Source organism: Rana temporaria, chromosome 12 (genome assembly GCF_905171775.1).
Source record: "Rana temporaria chromosome 12, aRanTem1.1, whole genome shotgun sequence".
Taxonomy (NCBI): Eukaryota; Metazoa; Chordata; class Amphibia; order Anura; family Ranidae; genus Rana; species Rana temporaria.
In genome coordinates this window covers 125,456,239-125,483,073 of record NC_053500.1, presented here as the reverse complement: position 1 = coordinate 125,483,073, position 26,835 = coordinate 125,456,239, and the positions used below count along the sequence as shown (strand labels likewise).

The 26,835-nt window shown below is 42.9% G+C and overlaps 1 protein-coding gene across 2 annotated transcripts in view; it reads left to right on the top strand.

Moving 5' to 3' along the window:
* RPRD1B (regulation of nuclear pre-mRNA domain containing 1B) overlaps positions 1-26,835 on the top strand; it is a 95,844-nt gene that overhangs the window by 25,800 nt on the left and 43,209 nt on the right. The window contains exons 2-4 of one of the 2 annotated variants that reach the window (XM_040330569.1): positions 10,015-10,144; positions 24,520-24,656; positions 25,904-25,945. In XM_040330569.1, coding sequence (XP_040186503.1) covers positions 10,015-10,144; positions 24,520-24,656; positions 25,904-25,945 — 309 coding nt within the window. The remainder of the gene's footprint in view (positions 1-10,014; positions 10,145-24,519; positions 24,657-25,903; positions 25,946-26,835) is intronic. The other variant, XM_040330570.1, reaches the window with a different exon arrangement.

The window sequence follows — 26,835 nt, the reverse complement described above, 5'->3', positions numbered from 1 at the left end:
CGTAGGTATGAGTTGGCCGCTTTAAGACCACTAGTTGGTGCGAGCGCCCTGCCGGAGGCGCGACAACAGAGCAGAAGCACGTGCCCGGCTGCCGCGATATCGCCGGGCACCCGTGATTGCTCCTGAGAGACACAGACCGGAGATCTGTCAATGTAAACAGACAGATCTCTGTTCTGTCAGGGACGAGGAGACACATCTGTTGTTTATACGAAGTATTAACAACGATTGGTCTTCTTATTCAGGCAGTCCCATCCCCCCCATAGTTAGAATCACTCTCTAGGACACACATTTAACCCCTTGCTCACCCCCTAGTGTTAACCCGTTCCCTGCCAATGACCTTTATACAGTAATTAGTAGCTATTTTTTAGCTCTGATCGCTGTATACAATGTCATTGGTCCCAAAAAAGTGTCTGATCTGTCTTCCGTAATGTCACAGTCCCCAAAAAATCAGAGCGCCGCCATTACTAGTAAAAAAAAAAAAAAAAATTAAATTATAATAATGCCATAAATATATCCCCTATTTTGTAGACCCGATAACTTTTGCGCAAACCAATCAATATACGCTTATTGTGATTTTTTTTTTGATTTTTTTATTCTCTCTAAAAATAATTAGAAGAATACATAGCCTAAACTGAGGAAGATATGCGCGCACGCGTGTGTGTGTGTGTGTGTATATATATATATATAGAGTGTGTGTGTGTGTGTGTGTGTGTGTGTGTGTGTGTGTGTATATATACATTTATTATAGTAAAAAATATTTGTTTGTTTTTTCTTCTTCAAAATTTGCTCTTTTTGTTTATAGCGCAAAAAAATCTTGTTTGGGTACAACTTTGCCCGCGCAATTGTCAGTTAAAGCGACGCAGTGGTTGGCTTATTGGAGGTGCAAGTCCTTTTATGTTTTTGCATGTGAATGCGACCCTTCCTAGCAGGGTTTCCCATGTATAAGAAGCTACAATGAAGGCACTTTAAACCACGGACCTCCTTTCACAAGAGGAGTTATGAATAGGAATTTGAAATCCATCGCAAGGACGTTCCATATTCTCTAATGGCAGCACTGGAACAATTGCATCCAAGGCCCAGGAAAGTGCTGCGCTTTGCCTTGCCTAGCAACCTTTATGTTCTGGGATTTCCCCCCCAGGTTAGTCTTCCATTCCAAATCCTTCAAAGTTTCCCCAACCTCTTTGGTGAAGAATAGAAGTGGATCACAGATCACATGAAAGGCTACAATATTGGCTGCAAAGGGAATTGTGAGGTTTATTTTAACCCTTTGTGATCGTTTTCTTTATTTTCAGATAGGAGGACTGATCAAACCGTCTCTGTAGTACTCTACTAATCGGCGTGTTGGCTGCAGTGTCATAACTTGCATCAGATGATACCGGCCTACATGCTGGGAGGAATTACGGCTTTTGTATGGCTTTTATGATGTTTCATTCATGAAGGCTGTTTGTTCATAGTAAACTATTGCGTTTACAGAATATATTTCTGCGGGCGGTTCGTTTTTTATGAAATCCGGTATGTTTAAAAAGCATTCAGAGACTCCTTAACCACTTCCCTACCGTAGGACGTCTTATGACGTCATATGACGTCCTGGACTTTAGAGGGGGGGTGTATCTGAATGATGCCTGCAGCTACATGCATCATATCCTTCTTTTGAGGCAGCGATTCTGCGCACCATAAGAACGATCATAGCGGCAGTTCCGCCGCTTGATCGTTCTTATAGGCTGCGGCAGGGGGGCCATCCGGTGCTTCTCCGGGCTCTCATGTGCCATTGGGAGCCCGAAGAACGAATCCGCCGCCGCCGGATGAGGTGGATAGAGATGTCTGGTGACCAAATGGTCACCAGTCATCTCTATGTCCGTCAAAAGCCCGGCTGCGACGTTATGACGTTACACCTGGGTACTCGGAAGTAAACAAAGCCGTAATGGCGGCTGAAAGCATAAGATCGTTGAATTTTTTCCCCGATCTCATGCTTTCCAGCCTGGAGGAGAGATGTGGGATTTTATTGACCCTGCATCTCTCCATCAAGAGGACGTGTCACAATATATTCCTGATGTCTACATTCCTTGTAATAGGAATAAAAGTGATAAAAAAAAAAAAGTGGAATAATAAAAAATGTAATTAAAATAAGTTTATTTTTTACCACTAGCCGACCAGCTGCCAAAGTTTTACAGCGGCAGGTCGGCTCGGCTGCGCGATATCACGTAATATAACGTGATTCCGCATTACAGCCACTAGGGGCGTGCGCGCCCCCTGCTCGCCCCTGGTGCCGATGCGAGTGCCCGGCGGGGGCGATCACCGCCGGGCACCCGCGATCGCTTGTTACAGAGCAAGAACTGGGAGTTCTGTCCTCTTCTCTGCTGCCGACTGCTGACACAAGGGGTGGTGGAGATGAGGGGAGTGCTGCAGCTGCAGGGGAGATGTGAGGGCCACGTGAAATGACCTGGAGGGCTGTATTCGGCCCACGGACCTTGTGTTTGACACATGTGCCTTTCGGCTCTCCATAGAAGGGTCTTGTTGCTTTTTAAATGGCACAAATTTATAAGAATGCAATGCAAGAAAAATAACTGCTACTGGCTGAGAAAGCAGGCAAGATAACTGGCAGAATTTACAGAAAATTGACTAAAGGATTTTTTTTTTCCATCCCCTCGACTGTAAACCTCACTTGCTGTGCACTTCTATGTTCAATATGCAACTTTTGAAGAGCGCATATAATCAAAGGCATAATCGATTCGAACAATGAGGTTTGAATGAAGTAACTGTTTTGTGTTAAGTACTTTTTGATTTCTCCTAAGGCTAAGTGCACCCTTGTAATAAAATGTACCATGCAGTCAAATGGCCCCATTAATTAAAAACAAACTGCAACATTCAAAGTCCGTGCTTGGCTTAAAGTGGTATTAAAGGCTCAGTTTTTTTTTTTTAAATAAATAAAATAAATCACAAAACGTCATACTTGCCTGCTCTGTGTAGAGCAGCCCAGATCCTCTTCTTGGGTCCCCTGTTAACACTCCTCCCCCTTGACCAGTGCCCCCAATAGCTAGCCACTTGCTATGGTGGCACTGCTGCGTGCTTGCTTGGGCCTGAATGGCCAATCACCAGTCACACGCACTGCTGGAAAGCTGCCTCATGGGGTAGAGTGATCTCGGACGACGACGAAAGGTGTGACGGCAGTGGTCTCCTGGTACAGCGAGGGAGCACCTCACTAGAGGGGGTTGGCTGTTATAGGTACTGTCACTTTGCCCTTTTACATTAACTAAAATCTGCAACCCCCATGAACAAATAGAAGGCCGAGGGCTACCAAAAGGGATTGCCCAGTACTGTGATCAATCACTGCTATGGTGTTGTGTATTTTTTTTCCTTACATATACGGGAATGCAGACATGGTCCTCTCAAGCTATAGTTCTGAAAAGGCATTTTTGTGTCGGTGATTATTGTGAGAACGAATGAATACGGCGCAATTTTCTGCATTTTTGTATTTATTTTTTCTTCTTTATATTATGACCCTTCAAGACGATTACACCATCAGCGAATGCAATTACATATTCAGTAACTGCTTAGTCTGGCAGCGTTCAGATGAATGGATTTTATACGTTTTTGATCTTGAAAACGCATAATTCTTCATTCTAATAACCCCTAATATCCCTCAATTCAGTAATTTTGATGGAGGTTGCCGTGGCAATACAATTGCTTCAATCATGCGGCAATGTCTGATGATTCAAGAGCCATTCCCGACACTTGCACTCAGCGCTCTGCAATAGTGGATGGCCTTATCTGCCATAATCACAATACAGATGTAGGGCTAATCACAGTCCAGCCGCTGCCAGGCCGCCGAGAATTGATTTTGTTTTCTCAATAAAACACACAGCCTGTGAAGTTTTCATTTCCAACGGAGACAATAATGTGACCTTCTACTTGGGGATGAGGGCACACTGCAGTATTCATGGCTTGCCACATTGGATGCATCCTTGTGAATAATCAAAATGATTTAAAGCAAAATTCCAGCCATAATAGAAAATGAATGCATAGCCAATTATAAGATAATATAGCAAAGCCAACTTTTACTGCAATATTCACCTTCAATCCGGAGCTTTTCACTACAGTATGTGTTTTCTGCCACTACACGTCCTTGGTATGATGGCTGGTATCATTTTCTCGCTTCCTGGGGTGTCCTGGACCTACAATAGAAAAATAGAGTTAAGAAAAATATAAATCGCGCTACCTCAACCACCCTTCTTGACAAACACAAACGTATGCAAGTGGGTAATCTCTGGTGATTATATATATATATATATTTGAACACCCTGCTATTTTGCAAGTTCTCCCACTTGGAAATCATGGAGGGGTCTGAAATTGTCATCGTAGGTGCATGTCCACTGTGAGAGACATAATCAAAAAAAAAATTCCAGAAATCACAATTTATGATTTTTTAACTATTTATTTGTATGATACAGCTGCAAATAAGTATTTGAACACCTGTCTATCAGCTAGAATTCTGACCCTCAAAGACCTGTTAGTCTGCCTTTAAAATGTCCACCTCCACTCCATTTATTATCCTAAATTAGATGCACCTGTTTGAGGTCATTAGCTGCATAAAGACACCCGTCCACCCCATACAATCAGTAAGAATCCAACTACTAACATGGCCAAGACCAAAGAGCTGTCCAAAGACACTAGAGACAAAATTGCACACCTCCTCAAGGCTGGAAAGGGCTACGGGGAAATTGCCAAGCAGCTTGGTGAAAAAAGGTCCACTGTTGGAGCAATCATTAGAAAATGGAAGAAGCTAAACATGACTGTCAATCTCCCTCGGACTGGGGCTCCATGCAAAATCTCACCTCGTGGGGTCTCAATGATCCTAAGAAAGGTGAGAAATCAGCCCAGGACTACACGGGAGGAGCTGGTCAATGACCTGAAAAGAGCTGGGACCACCGTTTCCAAGGTTACTGTTGGTAATACACTAAGACGTCATGGTTTGAAATCATGCATGGCACGGAAGGTTCCCCTGCTTAAACCAGCACATGTCAAGGCCCGTCTTAAGTTTGCCAATGACCATTTGGATGATCCAGAGGAGTCATGGGAGAAAGTCATGTGGTCAGATGAGACCAAAATAGAACTTTTTGGTCATAATTCCACTAACCGTGTTTGGAGGAAGAAGAATGATGAGTACCATCCCAAGAGCACCATCCCTACTGTGAAGCATGGGGGTGGTAGCATCATGCTTTGGGGGTGTTTTTCTGCACATGGGACAGGGTGACTGCACTGTATTAAGGAGAGGATGACCGGGGCCATGTATTGCGAGATTTTGGGCAACAACCTCCTTCCCTCAGTTAGAGCTTTGAAGATGGGTCGAGGCTGGGTCTTCCAACATGACAATGACCCGAAGCACACAGCCAGGATAACCAAGGAGTGGCTCTGTAAGAAGCATATCAAGGTTCTGGCGTGGCCTAGCCAGTCTCCAGACCTAAACCCAATAGAGAATCTTTGGAGGGAGCTCAAACTCCGTGTTTCTCAGCGACAGCCCAGAAACCTGACTGATCTAGAGAAGATCTGTGTGGAGGAGTGGGCCAAAATCCCTCCTCCAGTGTGTGCAAACCTGGTGAAAAACTACAAGAAACGTTTGACCTCTGTAATTGCAAACAAAGGCTACTGTACCAAATATTAACATTGATTTTCTCAGGTGTTCAAATACTTATTTGCAGCTGTATCATACAAATAAATAGTTTAAAAAATCATACATTGTGATTTCTTGATTTTTTTTTTTTGATTATGTCTCTCACAGTGGACATGCACCTACGATGACAATTTCAGACCCCTCCATGATTTCCAAGTGGGAGAACTTGCAAAATAGCAGGGTGTTCAAATACTTATTTTCATCACTGTATATATATATATATATATATATATATATATATATATATATATATATATATATATATATATATATATATATATATATATATATATATATATAATTATAAAAGCTAACTGCTATATCAAAACAGTGACATATGATGGCCGCTAGGGTGCAACATGCAGCCACCTCAACACCCCTCAGCAATCATGGTGATCAAAAGAAAAAACAAATTCAGTTTGTTTTTTTGATCTAAGTGTTCTTTGTTTTTTCTTTTGATCACCATGATTGCTGAGGGGTGTTGAGGTGGCTGCATGTTGCACCCTAGCGGCCATAATATGTCACTGTTTTGATATATCAGTTAGCTTTTATATATATATAATATATATATAATCACCAGAGATTACCCACTTGCATACGTTTGTGTTTGTCAAGAAGGGTGGTTGAGGTAGTGCGATTTATGGGCCAGATTCAGGTAGAATTCCGGCGGCGTAACGTATTGCATTTACGTTACACCGCCGCAAGTTTTACGGGCAAGTGCTTGATTCACAAAGCACTTGCCTGTAAACTTGCGGCGGCGTAGCGTAAATCTGTCCGTCGCAAGCCCGCCTAATTCAAATGGGGCGTGTATCATTTAAATTAGGTGCAGTCCTGTGCCGAACGTACTGCGCATGCTCCGTTTTGAAATTTCCCGTCGTGCTTTGCGCGAAATGACGTTGCACCGACGTCATTTTTTGAACGGCTCTGTGCGTTACGTCCTTTCCTATTCACGGACGACTTGCGCAAAAAAAAAATTTAAATTCGACGCGGGAACGACGGCCATACTTTAACATGGCAAGTCTAAATATAAGCCAAGAAATAGCAGCTGTAACTATACTCTGGGAAAAGTCGACTAGCGACGACGTAAGAGAATGTGATGACCGCGCGTACCTTCGTGGATCCCTGTAAACAGCTAATTGGCATACCTGACGCGGAAAACGACGCAAACTCCACCCAGCGGGCGCTGAAGTATTACACCTACGATCCGAAGGCGTACGAAGCCGTACGCCTGTCGGATCGAAGCCAGAAGCCGTCGTATCTTGGTTTGAGAATTCAAACTAAAGATACGACGCGGCAAATTTGAAAGTACGCCGGAGTATCAGCAGATACTCCGGCGTACTTTTTCTGTGAATCTGGCCCTTTATTTTTCTTATGTCTATTTCTTGTATTTATTGTTTACACAGTAATCGCAGCACCTGGAGGGAATAGACTGTGACTATGTTGCAGTTTTTTTCTCTCTTCTTTCTTTTTGTTATTTTAGCGCAGTTTCTTTCCATTTTTCCAGAAAAATAGAGTTACCGCTCCAGATAGATGTGTAAAACCAATCCGTGTCCTGTCAGAAAAGCACAGGTGCCGGCAATGCACAAGGCAAAAATAGAATGTATGGACAGTAGGGGTGCAACGGATCGTCACCGATCCGTGATCCGAACGGGTCATCGCGTTCGGATCGGCACACCACGCGATCCGCGGAGCGCTCCGGAGCCTCGGCCGTAGGAAAGTCCCCGGCTTCGGCCTAGCGGCGGCCATCTTGCTCCACCCCAACCAATCACAGATCGGCTGTGATTGGTTGGATGGGATGTCCCGTCTCTGCACCTGATTGGCCCACGTGATGAGCGCCCTCTCTGATGGGAAGGCTGCCCGGTTTGGCTGGCTGTCTTGGCGGCGCTCTGGGAATCAGGATGAACGTGTGGAGCTTGAGGGGGAACAGTGAGCGCCGCTATGAAGGATGGGGACTCACAGTGTTCTTTACTAGTGTGGGGGCAATGTTGGACTTGTCTGGAACAGTGATGGTGATGACGAGTGGGGGACAATGGTGGACATTACAGTGCAAGTACAGTGAGTTGGATGTTGGACTGGCTATTATATTACAGTGATTACTATTGGGGGCAATGTTAAACTGGCTATTATTACAGTGTTTACTAGTGTGGGGGCAATGTTGGACTGGAACAGTGATGGTGATGACGAGTGGGGGACAATGGTGGACATTACAGTGACGAGTGGGGGGCAATGGTGGACATTACCATATAGAGCCATTGGCCCAGCTAGAGCCCAGACTTAAATCCGACTTTTTTTCATAAATCAATTTTTTTTTTTTTTTTTTTTGCTGATCCGAAAATGATCCGATCCGTGACTCCTGATCCGAGGATCGATCTGATCCGTGAGTTTTTTGATCCGTTGCACCCCTAATGGACAGCCGCACTCCAGATAAAGGCAACAAGCACTCGCAAATAGTTCAAAACACGTCGGCTGCATCCCTCATTTTGCTGTGATTTGTGGTGTTTACTGGTCTTTTTTTACCAATAAAGGCAACCGAAAGTTTTTTTTTTTTCTGGAGTGGGGCTGTCCATACATTCTTTCTATCGGGACCCACAATAGCCTGAGAATGGACGGTGAGACCAGAATCTCCTAACTGCTTCATCTCAGAGCGCATGCGTAAAAATATAGAGGAAAACTTGGACAGCCGCACTCCAAAAAACGTTCCTTTTATTAAAACTGGTCACAAAAAATACATGCCACAGCAAAAATTAGAACAGAAGCTGACGCGTTTCACACCGTTACACAGTGCTTAATCATAGCATGCGTCCTTCTCATGAACATGCTACCATGTGTTTTTGGTGCTGTGCAATTTAAACCATTTTGAAAATGTGACGTGTGGGAGCATGCAAAAAAAAACGCACATAAAATTCACAGTGTCTTTCCCCAACTCAAGTCCATTATTTGGCCGGTAATATCACCACACCTGTGCATCGAAATCTACTAGAGCAGGTTTTGACAAATTTGCTTGGAATCTAGGAGCCAGCTAAAAAAGTTAGGAGCCAAAAAACGCACCCCGTCCCGCCGAGCTCACTTTGCAGCCTTCTGCAGGCCTAAGCTTCCTTATGTGAAGGCCGCAAAGCCGTGGGCCCGCCGCGATCGCGCCCCACGCCGGCCTGTAATTGAATTGAATTGAATTCTGCAGGCCTAAGCTTCCCCGGGAGCCAGGTCACAATTTCTTGTCGCAATTGCGACTGGGCGCCCGGATTTTGTCGAGCCCTGTACTAGAGTCTCTACCATGGTGGCAGATGGGACTTGTAGTCTTTCCATCCACAGATCTCTGTGACTGCAGGATGCGACTATGTGGGCGGAGTCATGCTGATCCGGACAGAATGCTGCAGGAAGACGAACGCCATCATTTATTTGAAGGGGGGGAAATGAGGGTGGGGGGCTAGGGGACCCTGTTTTATGTTGCACTCCTAAATATGGGTATAGCATGGAATCTGAACAAAGCATTTAATCTTGACCAGAATATAAAAAATATATGAAATGTATTATTCAGCCAATTCAAAGTACAACTTCTCCTTTTCCCTAGTTGTAGGGCCAGGAAATGTAAGCTGATTTTTTATTTTTTATTTAATTTTTTATTGATTTTTTTTTTTTTGCAGTTGTCATTTTAAGTAAACTTGTTTTTACTTGGAAAAATAGTTTTCTACAAATTATAGCCTGATGTCCCTGCAGAACAGCATGACGCATACTTGGCGTATCGCTTCTATTTATGCCATGCTGTGCGTTGGCCGTCTCTTATGAGGTTCCGCTACTCCAGAAAGTTCTGTTCCTTTTTTTTTTAGGGCATGTGGGTTAAGAAAGTTAGGAAGTGTTTGTTTTTTCTCTACTGTTTGTGCTTTCTACTTAATCCCAGACCATCTGTTTTCCGAGCCCCGGAGCTTCTGGGGACATTAGTTTATCCTGACAAAGAGCTCAGCACCAGCCTACAGAAAATGAGCCTAAAATCTCCAAAAATACCAGAAATGCCAGATAATGGAGGTAGTAGTTTGCGGATCTATAAGCAGCACTACCGTCAAAAGTAGCCTGCAGGGAGAGATGCAACTAGCTCAGAGGCCTGAAAAGTCCTTGCGGTGTGATGAATTCTGTATAAATGGCCTGTGTATATAATAAATATATATGTATATTTTATATATGTATATTTTATATATGTATGTATATTTTATTTATATATATATATATATATATGTGGGTGTGTGTGGGTTACTTAGGCAACAGCATCTGCAAGCAGTGCACATGTGTTCATCTGCACTAGATATTCCATTTAATAGTATAATTTTATTTTATTTATTTTTTTGTTCTTTCAGCGAAATCAAGCCGGAAATTGACGTTCTTGTATTTGGCCAATGACGTGATCCAGAACAGCAAGCGCAAAGGCCCTGAGTTCACCCGTGAATTTGAGAAAGTGTTGCTGGATGCCTTTTCTCATGTTTCCAGGTAAAGATCTTGCATATGGACAATTTTCAGCTTTCAGCGCTGTCGCAATTTTTTTTTTTTTGTCTTTTTTTTAACAAGAGAAAGTGCTGTCACACTTTGAATAACAATTGCGCAGTCATACAACACTGTATCCAAACAAAATTTGTATAATTTTCTTTCCACTAAGGCTGCTTTCACATTGCAGCGTGCAGCGCGGTGACAGTATAGCCGCGCTATTTGTAGCGCGGCTATACCATCGTGTTTACCGCGATATTCGGGCGCTAGCGGTGAGGTTTTAACCCCCGCTAGCGGCCGAAAAAGGGTTAATGCCGCCCGCGTTGCGGGCGGTATTACCGCGCTTTCCCATTGATTTCAATGGGAAGGCGCGGTATAGGAGCGGTGACCACACCGATCCTTTACCGCGGTAAAGATGCGGCTAGCAGGACTTTTGGAGCATTCCTGCTAGCGCATCGCTTCAATGTGAAAGCCTTCGGGCTTTCACATTGAAGACTACAGGGCATGATTTTTCATGCGGTATAGCAGCGCTATTTTTAGCGCTGTACTGCATGAAAAACGCCCCAATGTGAAAGGGGCCTAATTGATCTTTCTTTTGGTGGTATTTGATCACCGCTGAAAAAAATACCATCACTTCTTTTGAAAAAAAAAAAAAAAAAAGTTTTTTTTTATTTGTTTCTGTTCTAAAATTTTGTTTTCTTCACTGATGGACATTGATGTGGCTGCACTGATAAGATGGCACTGATATGCGGCACAGATAGGCTACACTGATATGCGGCACTGATGGCACTGTCAGGCATTACTGATTGGCATCTGATTGGGGCACTGACAGGCATTACTGATTGGCATCTGGGGCACTGACGGGCATTACTGATGGGGTACTGATTAGCACTGTTGGCACTGACATTTTTGATGGGGCATGGACTGGCAGCTATTGGGCACTGATTGGCAGCGGATTGGCACATCTGATGGGGGCTGTGCTTATATGTTCTTATTATCAGCATAGATCGGCTCTTTCTGTCAACGCAAACCGAGGAAAGACATTTACTGGCACTTCCCGGTTCACACGATGATCAGCTGTGATTGGTCACAGCTGATCACGTGGTAAGGAGCCTCCATCAAAGGCTCCTAACCACAATCGGAGATCCAGTGTGTCAGACTGACACACAGCACCAGCGATCACAGCATGTCTCCGCGGGCGCACGGCGGCATGTTATTCTGCTGGACGTCATATGACTCCTAGTCAGGATAACAGAACCACTTTCCGGCCGTCATTCTGCTATAGGCTGGGTGGGAAGTGGTTAAACAAATAAGCAGCCAACAGAAACATAGTGACCATAGACAAATACAAGTGAATATTACCGCCGTGTAAACAGGAGTTTCTCCTGTATGTAGTCTTTTGGCGCTCGTCCCGCCCCCTCCCTGTCCCCTCCAAGGCTGCAGATGGATGGGCATTAATCAGGCTGCACTGATGGCAATGGCGAGTCTTCATTCATGGCAGTGGTGGGTGCTGCATTCCTGGCAATGTGGGTGCTGCACTGATGGCAATGGGGGTTCTGCTTTAATGGCACTTGTGAGGCTGCAGATGGGCACTGATACTTATTTTGCTTTACAATTCTTTATTTAACATTTTATTTTTTTCCCTGAAACTTCCATTTAAAATTGTGTTGCGCGTTATACACCGATAAATACAGTATATCCAAATAACACACAAGCTCATCTCTTTACTCACACACAGCCAAAGGAGAGAGAATTCTTGTTGGGCCGTGTATTAGTTGCTCGAAAGAAAACACTAAGACCGAATTTTAATGGTTCAAAGAATGTCAGGCAAAATGGTCAGCCCTCATGCATGTTCACTTTATCAAATCTGGCCCTTTTTGAAAAAAGTTTGGACACCCCTGCCCTAGGCTTATACTCGAGTCAATAAGTTTTCCCAGTTTTTTGTGGTAAAATTAGGTGCCTTGGCTTATATTCGGGTCGGCTTATACTCGAGTATATACGGTACATCGAAGAAAGGCATACAGGTAAAAAATCACCGTCTTGGCGTGCTGCCAGCCGCCACTGAACCTTGTGTTGCTGGTCCCTATATTTCCTCCAGACAGGGCTGCTCCAGATCCTCCGGGGGCCGGGTGACGGGGTGTATGAGGAGAGAATCCCAGACAGTGATCCCCAATGATAACCATTCATATCTCTGCGACTTTAAAGTAGTCCTTGCACTACTGGTTCAACTTTAATGCGAGTTGACACTCAAGTTTACACAGGTATTCCCTGAAATCGCGGCAAAATCGCATGACTCAAGTCGCGGCAGTGTGAAAGGGGCCTTACACATTTCTTCCACAGTCCAAAAAAGTAACAAACGAATGGCCTCCTCTTACACCCTCGCCTGTGCTTTCATCTGCTCCTTGGCTTCTTCCATGTGCCGGGACTTCAGGCATCCTGATTGAGTGACATCGATAATGTAAAGCCCGCAAATTCGCACAGGTGATTTATTTATTCCGGTACCAAGGACCAGTTCACGCATTCACAAGAAATTGCACAGAGAATGGCTGGGGAGATCTGCACTGTTATATATTTCAAGGGCAATCCTTTCTTTTATGCGTGTTTTTTTTTTTTTTTTGAAACAGCATTTTTTTTTTGAAGGTCCTCCGTACCGTCTTCTGCTGTGTCTTGACAAAAACACATCTGCTATAGAGATAAATGGAAGTGCATGTAAAGCCATAAAATATGAATAAGTGCAGTTTAGTGTAGAAAATGCTACAATATGCATGAAAAATGCATCAGAAACACAAACCACACTGCATGGGAAATGCATTTAAATGTGCATATTAAAAATTCATGTAGCGCAGATGGATGTTGTGAATTAAAACAAAATAGTTTATATGTTTTATTTATATATAATATAATATATATATATATATATATATATATATATATATATATATATATATATATATATATATATATATATATATATATATATATATATATATAATGAAAGGGTGGATCGCATGAACTGAAGGTTAGTCTATGACAAAGGGACCAGCCCCAAGGTTACAATATGTAGACAAAAGTACAAGGATTGCCCTCACAGTTAGAAACAGGGTGGATTTGATTTAAATCAACTCAATTTAAATCCATGATTTTTAACCACTTCTTAAATACCGGCCCATCGTCATATGACGTCCACAGATGGGATCTCCCATCCTGGGTGGACGTCATATGACGTCCTGGGCTTTGCGGGGGGGATATCTGAATGATGCCTGCAGCTAGAGGCATCATTCAGATATCCATGTCTTCAGCCGGCGATCCTGCGCACCATAAGAACGATCATAGCGGCGGTTCTGCCGCTTGATCGTTCTTATAGGCGGCGGGAGGGTACATCCCCCCTCCTGCCGCCATCCGGTGCTTCTCCGGGCTCTCCTGTGCCACCGGGGGCTCGGAGAAGGAATCGTCCGGCGCTGGCAGGAAGCATAGAGATGACTGGTGACCAAATGATCACCAGTCATCTCTATGACCATCGGAGGCCCGGGCATGATGTGATGACGTCACGCCCGGGTACCCGTAAGTAAACAAAGCCGCGATTGCGGCTAGGGAGCAACACTGATCATGAGATCGGTGAATTTTTTTTCACCGATCTCATGCTTTCCAGCCTGGAGAAGAGATGTGGGGTCTTATTGACCCCGCTTCTCTCCATAAAGAGGACCTGTCACACACATTTCCTATTACAGGGGATGTTTACATTCCTTATAATAGGAATAAAAGTGATGAAAAATAAGTGTAAAAAAATAAGTAAAAAAAAATATAAAACAATTAAAAAATAAATTAAAACGCCCCTGTCCCCGGTAGCTTGCGCGCAGAAGCGAACGCACATGTATGTAAATGCCGTTTAAACCACATATGTGAGGTATCGCCGCGTGCGTTAGAGTGCCAGCAACAATTCTAGCACTAGATCTGCTCTGACATTTTTTACAGGTTACCAGTTTAGATTTACAAAGCGTTGCCTATGGGGATTTTTAATTACCAAAGTTTGGCGCCATTCCATGAGTGTGCGCAATTTTAAACCGTGACATGTTAGGTATCTATTTACTCGGTGTAACATAATCTTTCATATTTTACAAAAAAATTGGGCTAACTTTACTGTTTTGCTATTTTTTTTAATTCATTAAACAATTTTTCTTCCCAAAAAAAGCGTTCGCAAAATGTATTGCGCATATACCGCGCGAGATAAAACGCTGTAATGGCCGCCATTTTATTCCCTAGGGTGTCTTCTAAAAAAACATATATGTTTGGGGGTTCTGTGTAATTTTCTAGCAAAATAATGATTTGTACATGTAGGAGAGAAGTGCCAGAATAGGCCCCCCGTATTGAGGTGTGTATAGAAGCCCGGTATTGAAGTGGTTAAAGAGCAACTGTCATCTCTGTCCCACAGCAACTCTCTGACTCGCTGTTGACTCACCGACCGTCCCATTCACTTTAATGGTGATGCGTCAGTGACACAACAAGGTGGCTGCAGAAAATTAGTGGATGCCCGCTAACGGGCGCTGCCATGCTGTATTTGAAATGACAGGTTCTCTTTAAAAGGACTTATTCTTGCTGGTAATTAGAATCTTTAATATTTGCAAACAAAATGAACGTTTCCTATTCAGAATAATAAGATGTCAGGTTAGTAAAACGGCGATATCAGAACCGATTCAATCGTACAGTTTGTAGTGTACAAAGATTTGCTAAACAATGAGATAAAGGAATATTCCTAAACTTTGGTTTATCTCATGGTCACTGTGAAGTTGTGCAAATTCATCAATGCAGTGAATGTTATCTCAGCTTGCAGAGCTTGGATTCATTGAATGATTTTACAAAAAAATTAAATATTGCAGAATATGCAGCCTCGTGCTACATAACTAAGCTCCATTTCATGCTGAATAAACTAAATTATTAATGTCTCTTAAATAGAAAACTATCTTTAGATAGATTTTCACTCCAAAAGCATTTTTTTCTAATAAATTTGATTTAAATCAAAAAAATATTTAAATTGTTTTTATTAAAGTAGAAGTCCCAGCCTGAGCTTTTTAGACTGGGCTTCTCCTCTGGGTCACAGGAGTGAAATTTGTTGTGCACTCCTGTGACCGGTTTCAGCAGAGAAAGGTCTGAAGTCCGCTCTCCGCTGATGTCACTGCCATCAGTCTGGGCAGCGCGTCATCACGACTTAGACTAGTTTCAGTGCGAAACGCGTCAGGGTCGGGTTTTATTTTATGTTGCTGCGACTTGTAGTGCTGTCCTTTTTTTTTTTTTTTTTTTTTTTTTTTTTTTAACCACTTAAGCCCCGGACCTTTAGGCAGCTAAATGCCCAGGCCCGGTTTTGCGATTCGGCACTGCGTCGCTCTAACAGACAATTGTGCGGTCGTCCGACGTGGCTCCCAAACAAAATTGGCGTCCTTTTTTCCCCACAAATAGAGCTTTCTTTTGGTGGTATTTGATCACCTCTGCGATTTTTATTTTTTGCGCTATAAACAAAAATAGAGCGAAAATTTTGAAAAAAATGCAATATTTTTTACTTTTTGCTATAATAAATATCCCCCAAAAACATATATAACAATTTTTTTCCTCGGTTTAGGCCGATACGTATTATTCTACCTATTTTTGGTAAAAAAAATCGCAATAATCGTTTATCGATTGATTTGCGCAAAATTTATAGCGTTTACAAAATAGGGGATAGTTTTATTATTTTTTTTTTTACTACTACTAATGGTGGCGACATTATGGCGGACACTTCGGACAATTTTGACACATTTTTGGGACCATTTTCACAGCAAAAAATGCCTTTCAGTTGCATTATTTATTGTGAAAATGACAGTTGCAGTTTGGGAGTTAACCACAGGGGGCGCTGAACGTGTTAGGCTACACTTAGTGTGTGTTTACAACAGTAGGGGGGTGTGGCTGTAGGTCTGATGTCATCGATTGTGTCTCCCTTATAAAAGGGATGATGCGATTGATACAGCCGCCAGAGTGAAGCACGGGGAAGCCGTGTTTACATACGGCTCTCCCCGTTCTTCACGTCCGGGGAGCGATCGCTAGGGGGGCGGCTTTTCGAATAGCCGCGCCCTCGTCCGGGATCGCATGTACCGGGGGGGGTCCCGATCAGACCCCCGTCCCCGGGAAAGGCAGGGACGTACCTGTACGCCAATATGCCTGTACGTGCCATTCTGTGGACGTACATATACATGCAGCGGGCGTTAACCGGTTAATAAAGGCTACAACTTGTTCAGTGTGGGGCTGTCCAGAAACAATTTTTGTTCCTGCATCACGACTTAGAAGTCGGAATCTGCCAGCTACCCCGATTGATGGCAGTCTCAGCGAGCCGCTAAAACGCCCTCTCCCCGCCCCTCCACTGCTCAGTGCTCCAATGAGCGTGGAGAAGCAGGGAGGAAAGACGCTGACTGACAGTCGGCAGCTTTCCTCTTGGATCTGTGAGAACCGAGCCATCGGCGGTGTTCGGTGGCTCGGTTCTCAGTGCAGACGCAGTGGGACATTATGGAGCATCGGTCTGATGCTCCATCCACTAAGGCAAGTATGAATCTCAAAAAAAATAAAAATGAATTCTCTTTTAAAATGAAATGTATTGATTTTTATATCCACCCTGGTTAGAAATAAAACCTCATGTCCACACAGCTGGAAGTGTGGCAGTACCGGATTTAGTCAGCAGGAGGCTCTATATTCAATATTTTAAAATTGCACCTCCTTTTGTTTTACAGCTGATGACTGCCTTCAATTTAACATTGGTCTTAATATGTTAAACTTGTGTGTATGTAATAAAATCAATAAAAAAAAATAGCTTTTTTAGCTGTGTGGCAACATATTTGTCCAGCTTTGCAGAATAGTAAAAAAAAATAATAAAAGTAAATAAAAAGAAAAAAGTTACTGCATTTTAAATGTACTGACCTTTAAAAAATGCATAAACAAGGCTATTGTGCACATGTGGAATGTCGAGTATTTTCCATTTAAAAATATTTATTTTTATTTATAACACTTTTCTGTACAACCTTGCCCACTCTAGCTGCCTTGCTGAGCTTCAGAAAGTGTACAAGTAACAATTGATTGTATTCTATGCAATTATCGGGCAGAAGGTTAGTTGCAATATACAAAGGAAAGCTGTTTTCTCAAGTGTCAATCATACGTCGTACCTTTTCTTTGTGCCAATTTAAAAGCTCTTTGCAAACCTTTTTCCGCCCTTTCCCTGTGTTCCTAATACTACTTGTGTAAGGCGTGCATTATATCCAACGGTATTGATCAATCAATGGCTCTGTTTGGGTGTAAGCAGCCAGAGGGGGGAATACATTGCAGTTCAAATGGACTTGGCTATAGTCTAAGCATAACCCCCCCCACCCCCCCTCACTCCACAATTAACCACCTGCTTACTGGGCTACATATACCCCCTTCCTGCCCAGGCGAAATTTCAGCTTTCGGTACTGCGTCGCTTTTAAAGCGGTGGTTCACCCTAAAAAACAAGTTTCTACCATGAAATGCAGCATACTAGCGTGAGCTACAGTATGCCTTTATTTATTTATTTTGCGCCGTACTCCCAGTTTAATCCCGTAGTTAAGAATGGCCGTTCCTATGCAGAGGGGAACATGATTGACGGCCGGCTATGGCGCGTCATGCTTCCTGAAAATAGCCAGAGTAGGACTCGGCTCTTCACGGCGCTATACAGCGCCTGCGCACAGACTAGGAGCTGACTGGGCAGGCGCCGTGAAGAGCCAAGTCCTATTTCAGCTATTTTCGGGAAGCGTGACGCGCCATAGCCGGCCGTCAAACATGTTCCCCTCTGCATAGGAACGCCTACTCCTCGCGGGGAGTCTGAAACGTAAGTACGGGATTTAACTGTGAGTATGGCGCAAACAAATAAAATAAAGGCATACTGTAGCTCGCGCTCGTATGCTGGATGGCATTGTAGAAAATTTTTTTTTTTAGGGTGAACCCCCGCTTTAACTGACAATTGCGCGGTCGTGCGACGTGGCTCCCAAACAAAATTGACGTTCTTTTTCCCCCCCACAAATAGATTTTTTTTTTGGTGGTTTTTGGTGGTTTTTATTTTTTTGCTATAAACAAAAAGAGCATACATTTTGGGAAAAAAAACACTATTTTTTACTTTTTGCTATAATAAATATCTAATTTAAAAAATATATATATATATTTTTTCTCAGTTTAGGCCGATACATATTCTTCTACATATTTTTGGTAAATGTATTTTTTAGCAATAAGCGTATAGGGATTTGTTTGCACAAAAGTTATAGCGCCTACAAATGGGGGATAGAATTATTATTTTTATTATTATTTTTTTTTACTAGTAATGGCTGCGATCTGTGATTTTTTTATTGGGACTGCAATATGTCGGACACTTTTGACACATTTTTGGGCAAATTCACATTTATACAGCGATCAGTGCTATAAATATGCACTGATTACTGTATAAATGTGACTGGCAGGGAAGGGGTTAACACTAGGGGGGCGAGGAAGGGGTTAAATGTGTACCCTGGGAGTGATTATTTTCTGTGGGGGGAGGGGGGTGACTGGGGGAGGTGACCGATCTGTGTCCCTATGTACAAGAGACACAGCATCGGTCTCCTCTCCCTGACAGGACGTGGATCTCTGTTTACACACACAGAACCGCATCCTTCGTTGTGTAACGGCCGATCGCGGGAACCTGGCGGACATCGCGGCGGGGAAACTCGCACGCCCCCCAGTGGCAGGAGGAGCCCGAAGATGTCAATTGACGTCCTTCATGCATTGTAGAGCCACCTTCAAAATACAATGGCTCGGATACGAAGAGGTTCACAATCGTTACTTAACAAAACTAAGCTACAAGCCTGTTTTTGCTTAAACCCCGATGCATCCAGACCTAAGCATTCTTTCCTCTTCACTGCAGAGACGAGGGGCTTTCTTTGGGCGTCCTAGTCACTGCCTGAGTGACATGGAGTATTCTTATCGGCTGTCCAGCAGTGAGGTCCTTTATAGGCTCCATAAGACTGCGACCAAAGAAATGAGAGTTTATAGTAATGGCCCATACACACGATCCGAAAATCGGACGACAGATCATCTGATTTTTTTCGCTTAATATTCGCAAGTAGAGATTGAATAGGTTACTAAAGTCACGAAAATTCTCGTACGACAGAAAAAAATGAATCGGAAGTGATATGTATTTGTATTGTATTGTATTTTCGGACGGCAACTATACTGACGAATGAAAAATCATACGAGGAAAATTTTCTTGCTTGTCCGATAAAATATCAGATGAACTACCGTGATCGGCTCTCGAAAAGCTCTGTACTAACGATCCGCTTATCGTACGATCGCGCCAAAATCTGTATTTTTCATCCGATTTTCAGATCGTGTGTCCGGGCCATTAGGATTTCTTCCACTTACAGAGGGGAGTTCAGTTCACTGCATACATTGTTTTAGATCATGAACTGGATCATGATTTATTACTGTTGGAGTATAACCATGATAGCCCGAAAATTAGCATTTTTCGAGTTGTTGGCCAATACACGCTCTGTATTTCTCCCACGGCAGGTTTCCTTGAAATAGCAGATCTTTTGAACTTTGTCGGTTGCCATCATTTTGAGCCCATTGCCGCTAGTTGTTCCCTTACTAAGAAATAAGAGTCATTATACATTATGATGCAGCAATCACACACTTAGAATGGGCAGGAAGTAGAAGATAAAATATTGCCGGCAGCTTTTGGCAGTTAAGCAACATTCACATAAATCATAAGATGGAGGTTTCACAAAAGGCAGGCTTATAGTCAAGGCCATATATCAGCTCAGCGGGAGCTTTCATCTACAATTTTAGTAAAGAAACAAGAAATAATTTAACCCCTTACATTCCACCTTTTAGGCCCCTCTATACCATCACTGGCACTCTTTTCCTTTTACTCCAGAGTATACTTTTATTTATCCCAAGCCTTATTTTCTCAGAACCTTGATCATTCTTCTCAGACATTTATCTCCAGCATTGTACTCCTCTTCCGCACTCCATGATCCATCTACAATACACTCCTACTGTTCACCGTGACCAGTGTGTGTACTTTAGCTTGGGGCTGGCTGAATGGCAGCGCCAGTTAACCACTTAAGACCCGGACCAAAATGCAGGTAAAGGACCCGGACAGTTTTTGCGATTCGGCACTGCGTCACTTTAACTGACAATTGCGCGGTCGTGCGACGTGGCTCCCAAACAAAATTGGCGTCCTTTTTTTCCCCCACAAATAGAGCTTTCTTTTGGTGGTATTTGATCACCTCCTGCGGTTTTTATTTTTTGCGCTATAAACAAAAATAGAGCGACAAAAATTCAATATTTACTTTTTGCTATAATAAATATCCCCCAAAAATATATATATAAAAAAAAATGTTTTCCTCCGTTTAGGCCGATACATATTCTTCTACCTATTTTTGGTAAATAAAAATCGCTATAAGCGTTTATCGATTGGTTTGCGCAGAATTTATAGTGTTTACAAAATAGGGGATAGTTTTATTGCATTTTTATAAAAAAAAAGTGTACTAATGGCGGCGATCAGCAATTTTTATTTTTTCGTGACTGCGACATTATGGCGGACACATCGGACAATTTTGACACATTTTTGGGACCATTGTCATTTTCACAGCAAAAAATACTATAAAAATGCATTGTTTACTGTGAAAATGACTCCGGTGGCGATCGGGTCCGCGAGTCCCGCGGCACTTCGGACCAGGGCTCGCGGGCGCGCACCCGCGACTGGGCACTTAAAGAAGACGTACAGGTACGTGCTTGTGCCGAGCCGTGCCATTCTGCCGACGTATATACAGGCATACCCCACTTTTAAGTACACAATGGGACCAGAGCATGTATGTAAAACGAAAATGTACTTAAAGTGAAACAATACCTTTTTAGACTTATAGGGTGTAGTGGGGGGTCAGGGGGTGTAGTGGGGGTGTTAGGAGCTGTAGTTAAGGTCTCAGGGGCTGAAGTGGGGGTGTCAGGGGCACACTGGAACAGGGCGGGCTATGCTCTCTGAGCTTCAGCTCCTTCTACTGCGGCTGCAAAATGTCTGTACAGTGCTTGTAAGGCACTTTACATACACTTGTGGGTATGTCCTTACTCGCGAGTGTATGTAAAGTGAGTGTACTTAAAGCGGGGTATGCCTGTATGCAGGAGGCGGTCCTTAGGTGGTTAAAGCAGACAGATCTTCACTACATCTGAGCACCACAAACCAAAAACACCATTGCATTGATTTTTTATATTCAAATAATCTTCCCCCATCGATCCATGTCTCCATGCTGTATTTTGTTGAGAAATCACTTTGAGAAACATCCCCTAGCATTTCTGGCTGTGGCCATCTTGAGTAAGGGCAGTTGATTTATGTAGCATTTACTTCTTGGAATCCATCTGCCTTTTAGCTCAAGCATGCATGCAGGAGAATGTGCTTAGCTGAGAAAACGCCTCCTCCCCTCCTGAAGACTTCTTGGGTGTAGAACAGTGGTCTCCAAACTGCGGCCCGAGGGCCGGATGCGGCCCTTTGCTTGCCTTTATCTGGCCCTTGGAGCACTATCCCTCCCAATGATACGAGACACTATTCTGCCATCTGACACCGACAACGGAGCACCATTTCTCCCACTGACACCACTAATGGGGTACTATTCCTCCCTATGATACCAGCAATGGGGCACTATTCCGCCACCTAATATCAGATTTTTACTCCCACTGATGCCAGGAAAATTTTCATTCCGCTGACCAAAGTCCGGCCCTCTGTTTAGAATGTTTGGAGACCCCTGGTGTAGAGGAAAGAAAAAGATGAGAATGATGCACTTATTCAATAATGTGCCATAAAGTAATATACTCAAGGAAAAAATATGATGAGTATCCAAACATACAAATAAATACATGTGAATAAAGTCCAACTAAAGCCCAATGGTAGGAGTTAGTTCACATAAAGGCAAACATCTCATAAGAGATAACTTGATGGAAGAAAAAACAGATAAAACATCTACTGTTAAATTTATGAATTGGCCGCTCACCTCCAACAATGACCCAAGGGTCAAGCAAGGCTCATCAGATCGTCGGATAAGGAATCCTGCTGATGGATCTATAAAGGCGTCCAGGTGAAGACGAAGAACTACGTCCAAAACTTGGCATCAAAACATCCTGGGTAATTCCACATATAGAGGAAACGGCTCGCTCCAAGGAATGGCACTTACTGTATAAATGGCGCTCAAACGAAACAAAGAACAGCCGTAGTGCAATATTGGCAAATGAAAAGAAAATGTATTTAGTAAAAAAACTGCTTACATCAAGTAAGGATAAAAAGCAATGGGAGTAGTGACAAACATGCCTCCTCACCTTACTTCTGTTAAAAACACCACCAGAACTGACGTCACAAGGCTCCACCCGATGCGTTGCATCACTGGTCACGTGACTTCCTCAGGGATCCTTGGGTGTAGGATATATATGTTGTGTGTATGTGTATATATACCCTCCTATCTGTTTACTCATGCTAGCGGCATGAGGATTAAGAATAATCAATGTTGATTGAGAAAGTGAAATGCCTTTTTAAAGTGGATGTAAACCTAATTCATGAAATTTGAGCTGGGCACATATATCTACAGTATTTTGTTATCTCTCTTCAAAGAGACAAGTCCTGTGGCTCTTATCAGCCTGATAACTCCTGACAAATTCTCAGATGCTTGATTAGGCTTGGCAATATCTGTCAGCACATTTTGGCCTTGCCAGAGAGATCTCACCTTGCTGCCAGCATACCTATTATTATATGATCTTTTCAGAAAAGCGAATTTTTCATTAGTTAAGGTGCTTCTTCAGGTTTTATATAGAGGCTCTCCACCTCTCAACCATAGTGTCTTGAAAAGGAAATCTAAAGAACTGTCTCTAACATTCAGTCAGCATGCTGAGCTTTCCCATATATTTATTGAAAATTTTAGTGTACAGTAGTACCTTGGATTACGAGCATAATTTGTTTCAGAACAATGCTTGAAATCCAAAGCACTCGTATAGCAAATCGAGTTTCCCCATAGGAATCAATTGAAACTTTTTCCAGTGTCACTGCTAGTGTATGCAGTACCGCATGTGGCCAGAGGTGGGGAGGCGCCGGAGGCACTCGGGAATGGAGTGTCTCTGAGTGCCACCGGCGCCCCCGCACCTCTGGCCATATGCAGTACTGCACACCCCAGACGGAGGCTTGAATCCTGCTCGTCTTGGGAGACGACGCTCACAAACCGAGTCAGGATTTCAAAAAAAGAACACCTTGTATCGCAAAACGCTTGTAAACCGCGTTGTTTACAAACCAAGGTTTTACTGTATTGCAATACACTTCAAAATATACGACCGTGCGCTGCTATTGTGCGACCCTCTGGAGGTGCCAGGGGTTGCACTTGGGACCCTCTGTAAAACGTTTAAAACAGATTATTAACCACTTAAGGACCGGACCAATATGCTGCCTAAAGACCCAAGGTGTTTTTACAGTTCGGGACTGCGTCGCTTTAACAGACAATTGCGCGGTCGTGCGACGTGGCTCCCAAACAAAATTGGCGTCCTTTTTTCCCCACAAATAGAGCTTTCTTTTGGTGGTATTTGATCACCATGGCGGTTTTTATTTTTTGCGCTATAAACAAAAATAGAGCGACAATTTTGAAAAAAATGCAATATTTTTTACTTTTTGCTATAATAAATATCCCCCAAAAACATATATAACATTTTTTTTTCCCCTCAGTTTAGGCCGATACGTATTCTTGTACCTATTTTTGGTAAAAAAAAAATCGCAATAAGCGTTTATCGATTGGTTTGCGCAAAATTTATAGCGTTTACAAAATAGGGGATAGTTTTATTGCATTTTTATTAATTATTTTTTTACTACTAATGGCGGCGATCAGCAATTTTTTTCGTGACTGCGACATTATGGCGGACACTTCTATAAAGGGGATCACTCGATCGATGCAGCGCCATAGTGAAGCACGGGGGAGCCGTGTTTACATTTACATTTACGTTTACATTTTTCTTCAGCTCCGGGGAGCGATCGCGACGGAGCGGCTATAAACAAATAGCCGCGCCGTCGTCCCGGATCACTCCCCGAGGGAACCCGACTGCCGCGTGTAGCGGGGGGGGGGGGGGTCCCGATCGAACCCCCTACCCACGTCTAGGCAGGGACGTACAGGTACGCCAATGTGCCTGTACGTGCCATTCTGCCGACGTATATGTACATGTGGCCGTCGGGAAGTGGTTAATATTGATACAAAACACACAGCGTGATAATCTAAATCTGTGTCCTTAAAACTTTCTTTATTCTCTTTACATTTTGCTGCCATTTCCATTAATAAAACCTCACTTGGTTTCTCTCTGTCGTTTAGTGAAGCAGATGATGGTTGCCGGAAACCATTGGAGAGATTGCTGCACATCTGGCAAGAGCGTAGTGTCTACACCGCCGACTTCGTCCAGCAACTCAGACTGGCAATGGATGACGATGACAGCCCCAGGGAACCTCCAGGTACTCCGCCCCCGAGGAACCCTGTGTGACAGTGGTCTTGCTCGCTTTACTTGACACATGGATGTGAGCGGCACTTCTTCTTGAGGAGCACGTCTTATTAATCCCTCCTCATTCACAGGTGCCCGCTCCACATTCATTTTTACCCTTTTACATTTTTGCATTGTTTTAAGTGTGTGATCCCAAGGTAGCTAATTTGTGAAGTAGGTAGGACAACAGTGTCATTTAGGCTGGCCATACATTGCACAATTTCCGTTAGATTCACCTTCAACTATATAATGCAAGTGCCTATAAAACACTCACCAGTTCATGCGCTGGGTAACAACTTGCGGACCGCCTGCTGTCGTTATACGTCTGTACTTTGACGTAGAATACGGGGTTATGGCTGCAGATAACTGCCATAACCTCGGTATATTCTTAAATGGCGGACGGTCCTCTTTTTGATGAAAGTTGTCTCCGAAGCGGATTCGCCGTGTGATCACTTTTATTAGGGACGGAAGAGGGTCCCCCCTCCCATCCGGCTCTGGTCGTCTCCGCTGCTTACCGGAGCCATTGGTAGTGGCGGAGCTGATCGGGTCCCTCCTGAGATATATATACATACACACACACATACACACACACACATTATATACATACATACATACATATATGTATGTATATAATGTGTGTGTGTGTGTGTGTGTGTGTATATATATATATATATATATATATATATATATATATATATATATATATATATATATATATATATATATATATATATATATATATATATATATATATATATATACACATACATACATACATACATACATACATACATACATACATACATACATACACACACACACACACACACACACACACACACACACACACACACACACACACACACACACACATTTTATATATATATGTATGTATGTGTATATATATATATAAAATGTGTATGTATGTATATATATATATATAATGTGTGTGTGTGTATATATATATATATATATATATATATATATAATATATATTATTATTATTATTGCATTTAAGTGTAAATGTGAGATCTGCACTCTTTTTGACCCCAGATCTCACATTTAAGAGGTCCTGTCATGCTTTTTTTCCTATTACAAGGGATGTTTACATTCCTTGTAATAGAAATAAGTGACCCAAGGTGTTTTTTTTTTTTTTTTTTTAAAGGACTGTGTAAATAAAAATTGTAAAATAAATAATATATATATATTTTTTTTTTATAGAGCCCCGTCCTGTCGAGCCCACGCGCAGAAGCGAACGCAAGCGTAAGTTGCGCCCGCATATGAAAACCGTGTTTAAACAACACATGTGAGGTATCGCCGCGATCGTTGGAGCGAGAGCAATAATTCTAGCAAAAGACCTACTCTGTAACTCAAAACTCGTAACCTGTAAAAAAGAAAAAAAAATTACGCTATTCCATCAGCGGGCGTAATTTTGAAGCGTGACATGTTGGGTATTACTTTACTCGGCGTAACGTTATCTTTCACAATTTAAAAAAAAAAATGGGTTAACTTTGTTTTTATTTTTTTAATTTAAAAAGGTGTATTTTTTCCAAAAAAAATTGCGCTTATAAGCCCGCTGTGCAAATCCGGTGTGACACAAAGTATTTCAACGACCGGCATTTTTTTCACTAGGGTGTCTGAAAAAAAATATATATGTCTGGGGTTTCTAAGTAATTTTCTAGCAAAAGAAAAATGATTTTAACTTATAAACACCAGTTTGAAAAATAGGCTTGGTCCTTAAAGCAGAGCTCCACCCAAAAATGGAACTTCCACTTTTCGGAACCCTCCCCCCCCCTCCGGTGTCACATTTGGCACCTTTCAGGGGGGAGGGGGTGCAGGTAAGACAGGTATTTGCGCCCACTTCCGGGAATAAGGTACTGTGGCAGACACGCCTCTACCCACAGCCCCCGCTGTCTTCTGGGAAACGCACTGTTCCCAGGAGAGAGCGGGTACCAGTGACGGCACGGCACGCTACTCGCGCATGCGCAGTAGGGAATCGGGCAGTCAAGCTGCAACACTTGACTTCCCGATTCCCTAACCGAGAATGGCGGTGGTGCAGCCGAGGGACGAGCGATTGCTTGTTCTCGGCTGACGACATCGTGGGCGCGCTGGACAGGTAAGTGTCCATTTTTTAAAAGTCAGCAGCTGCAGTA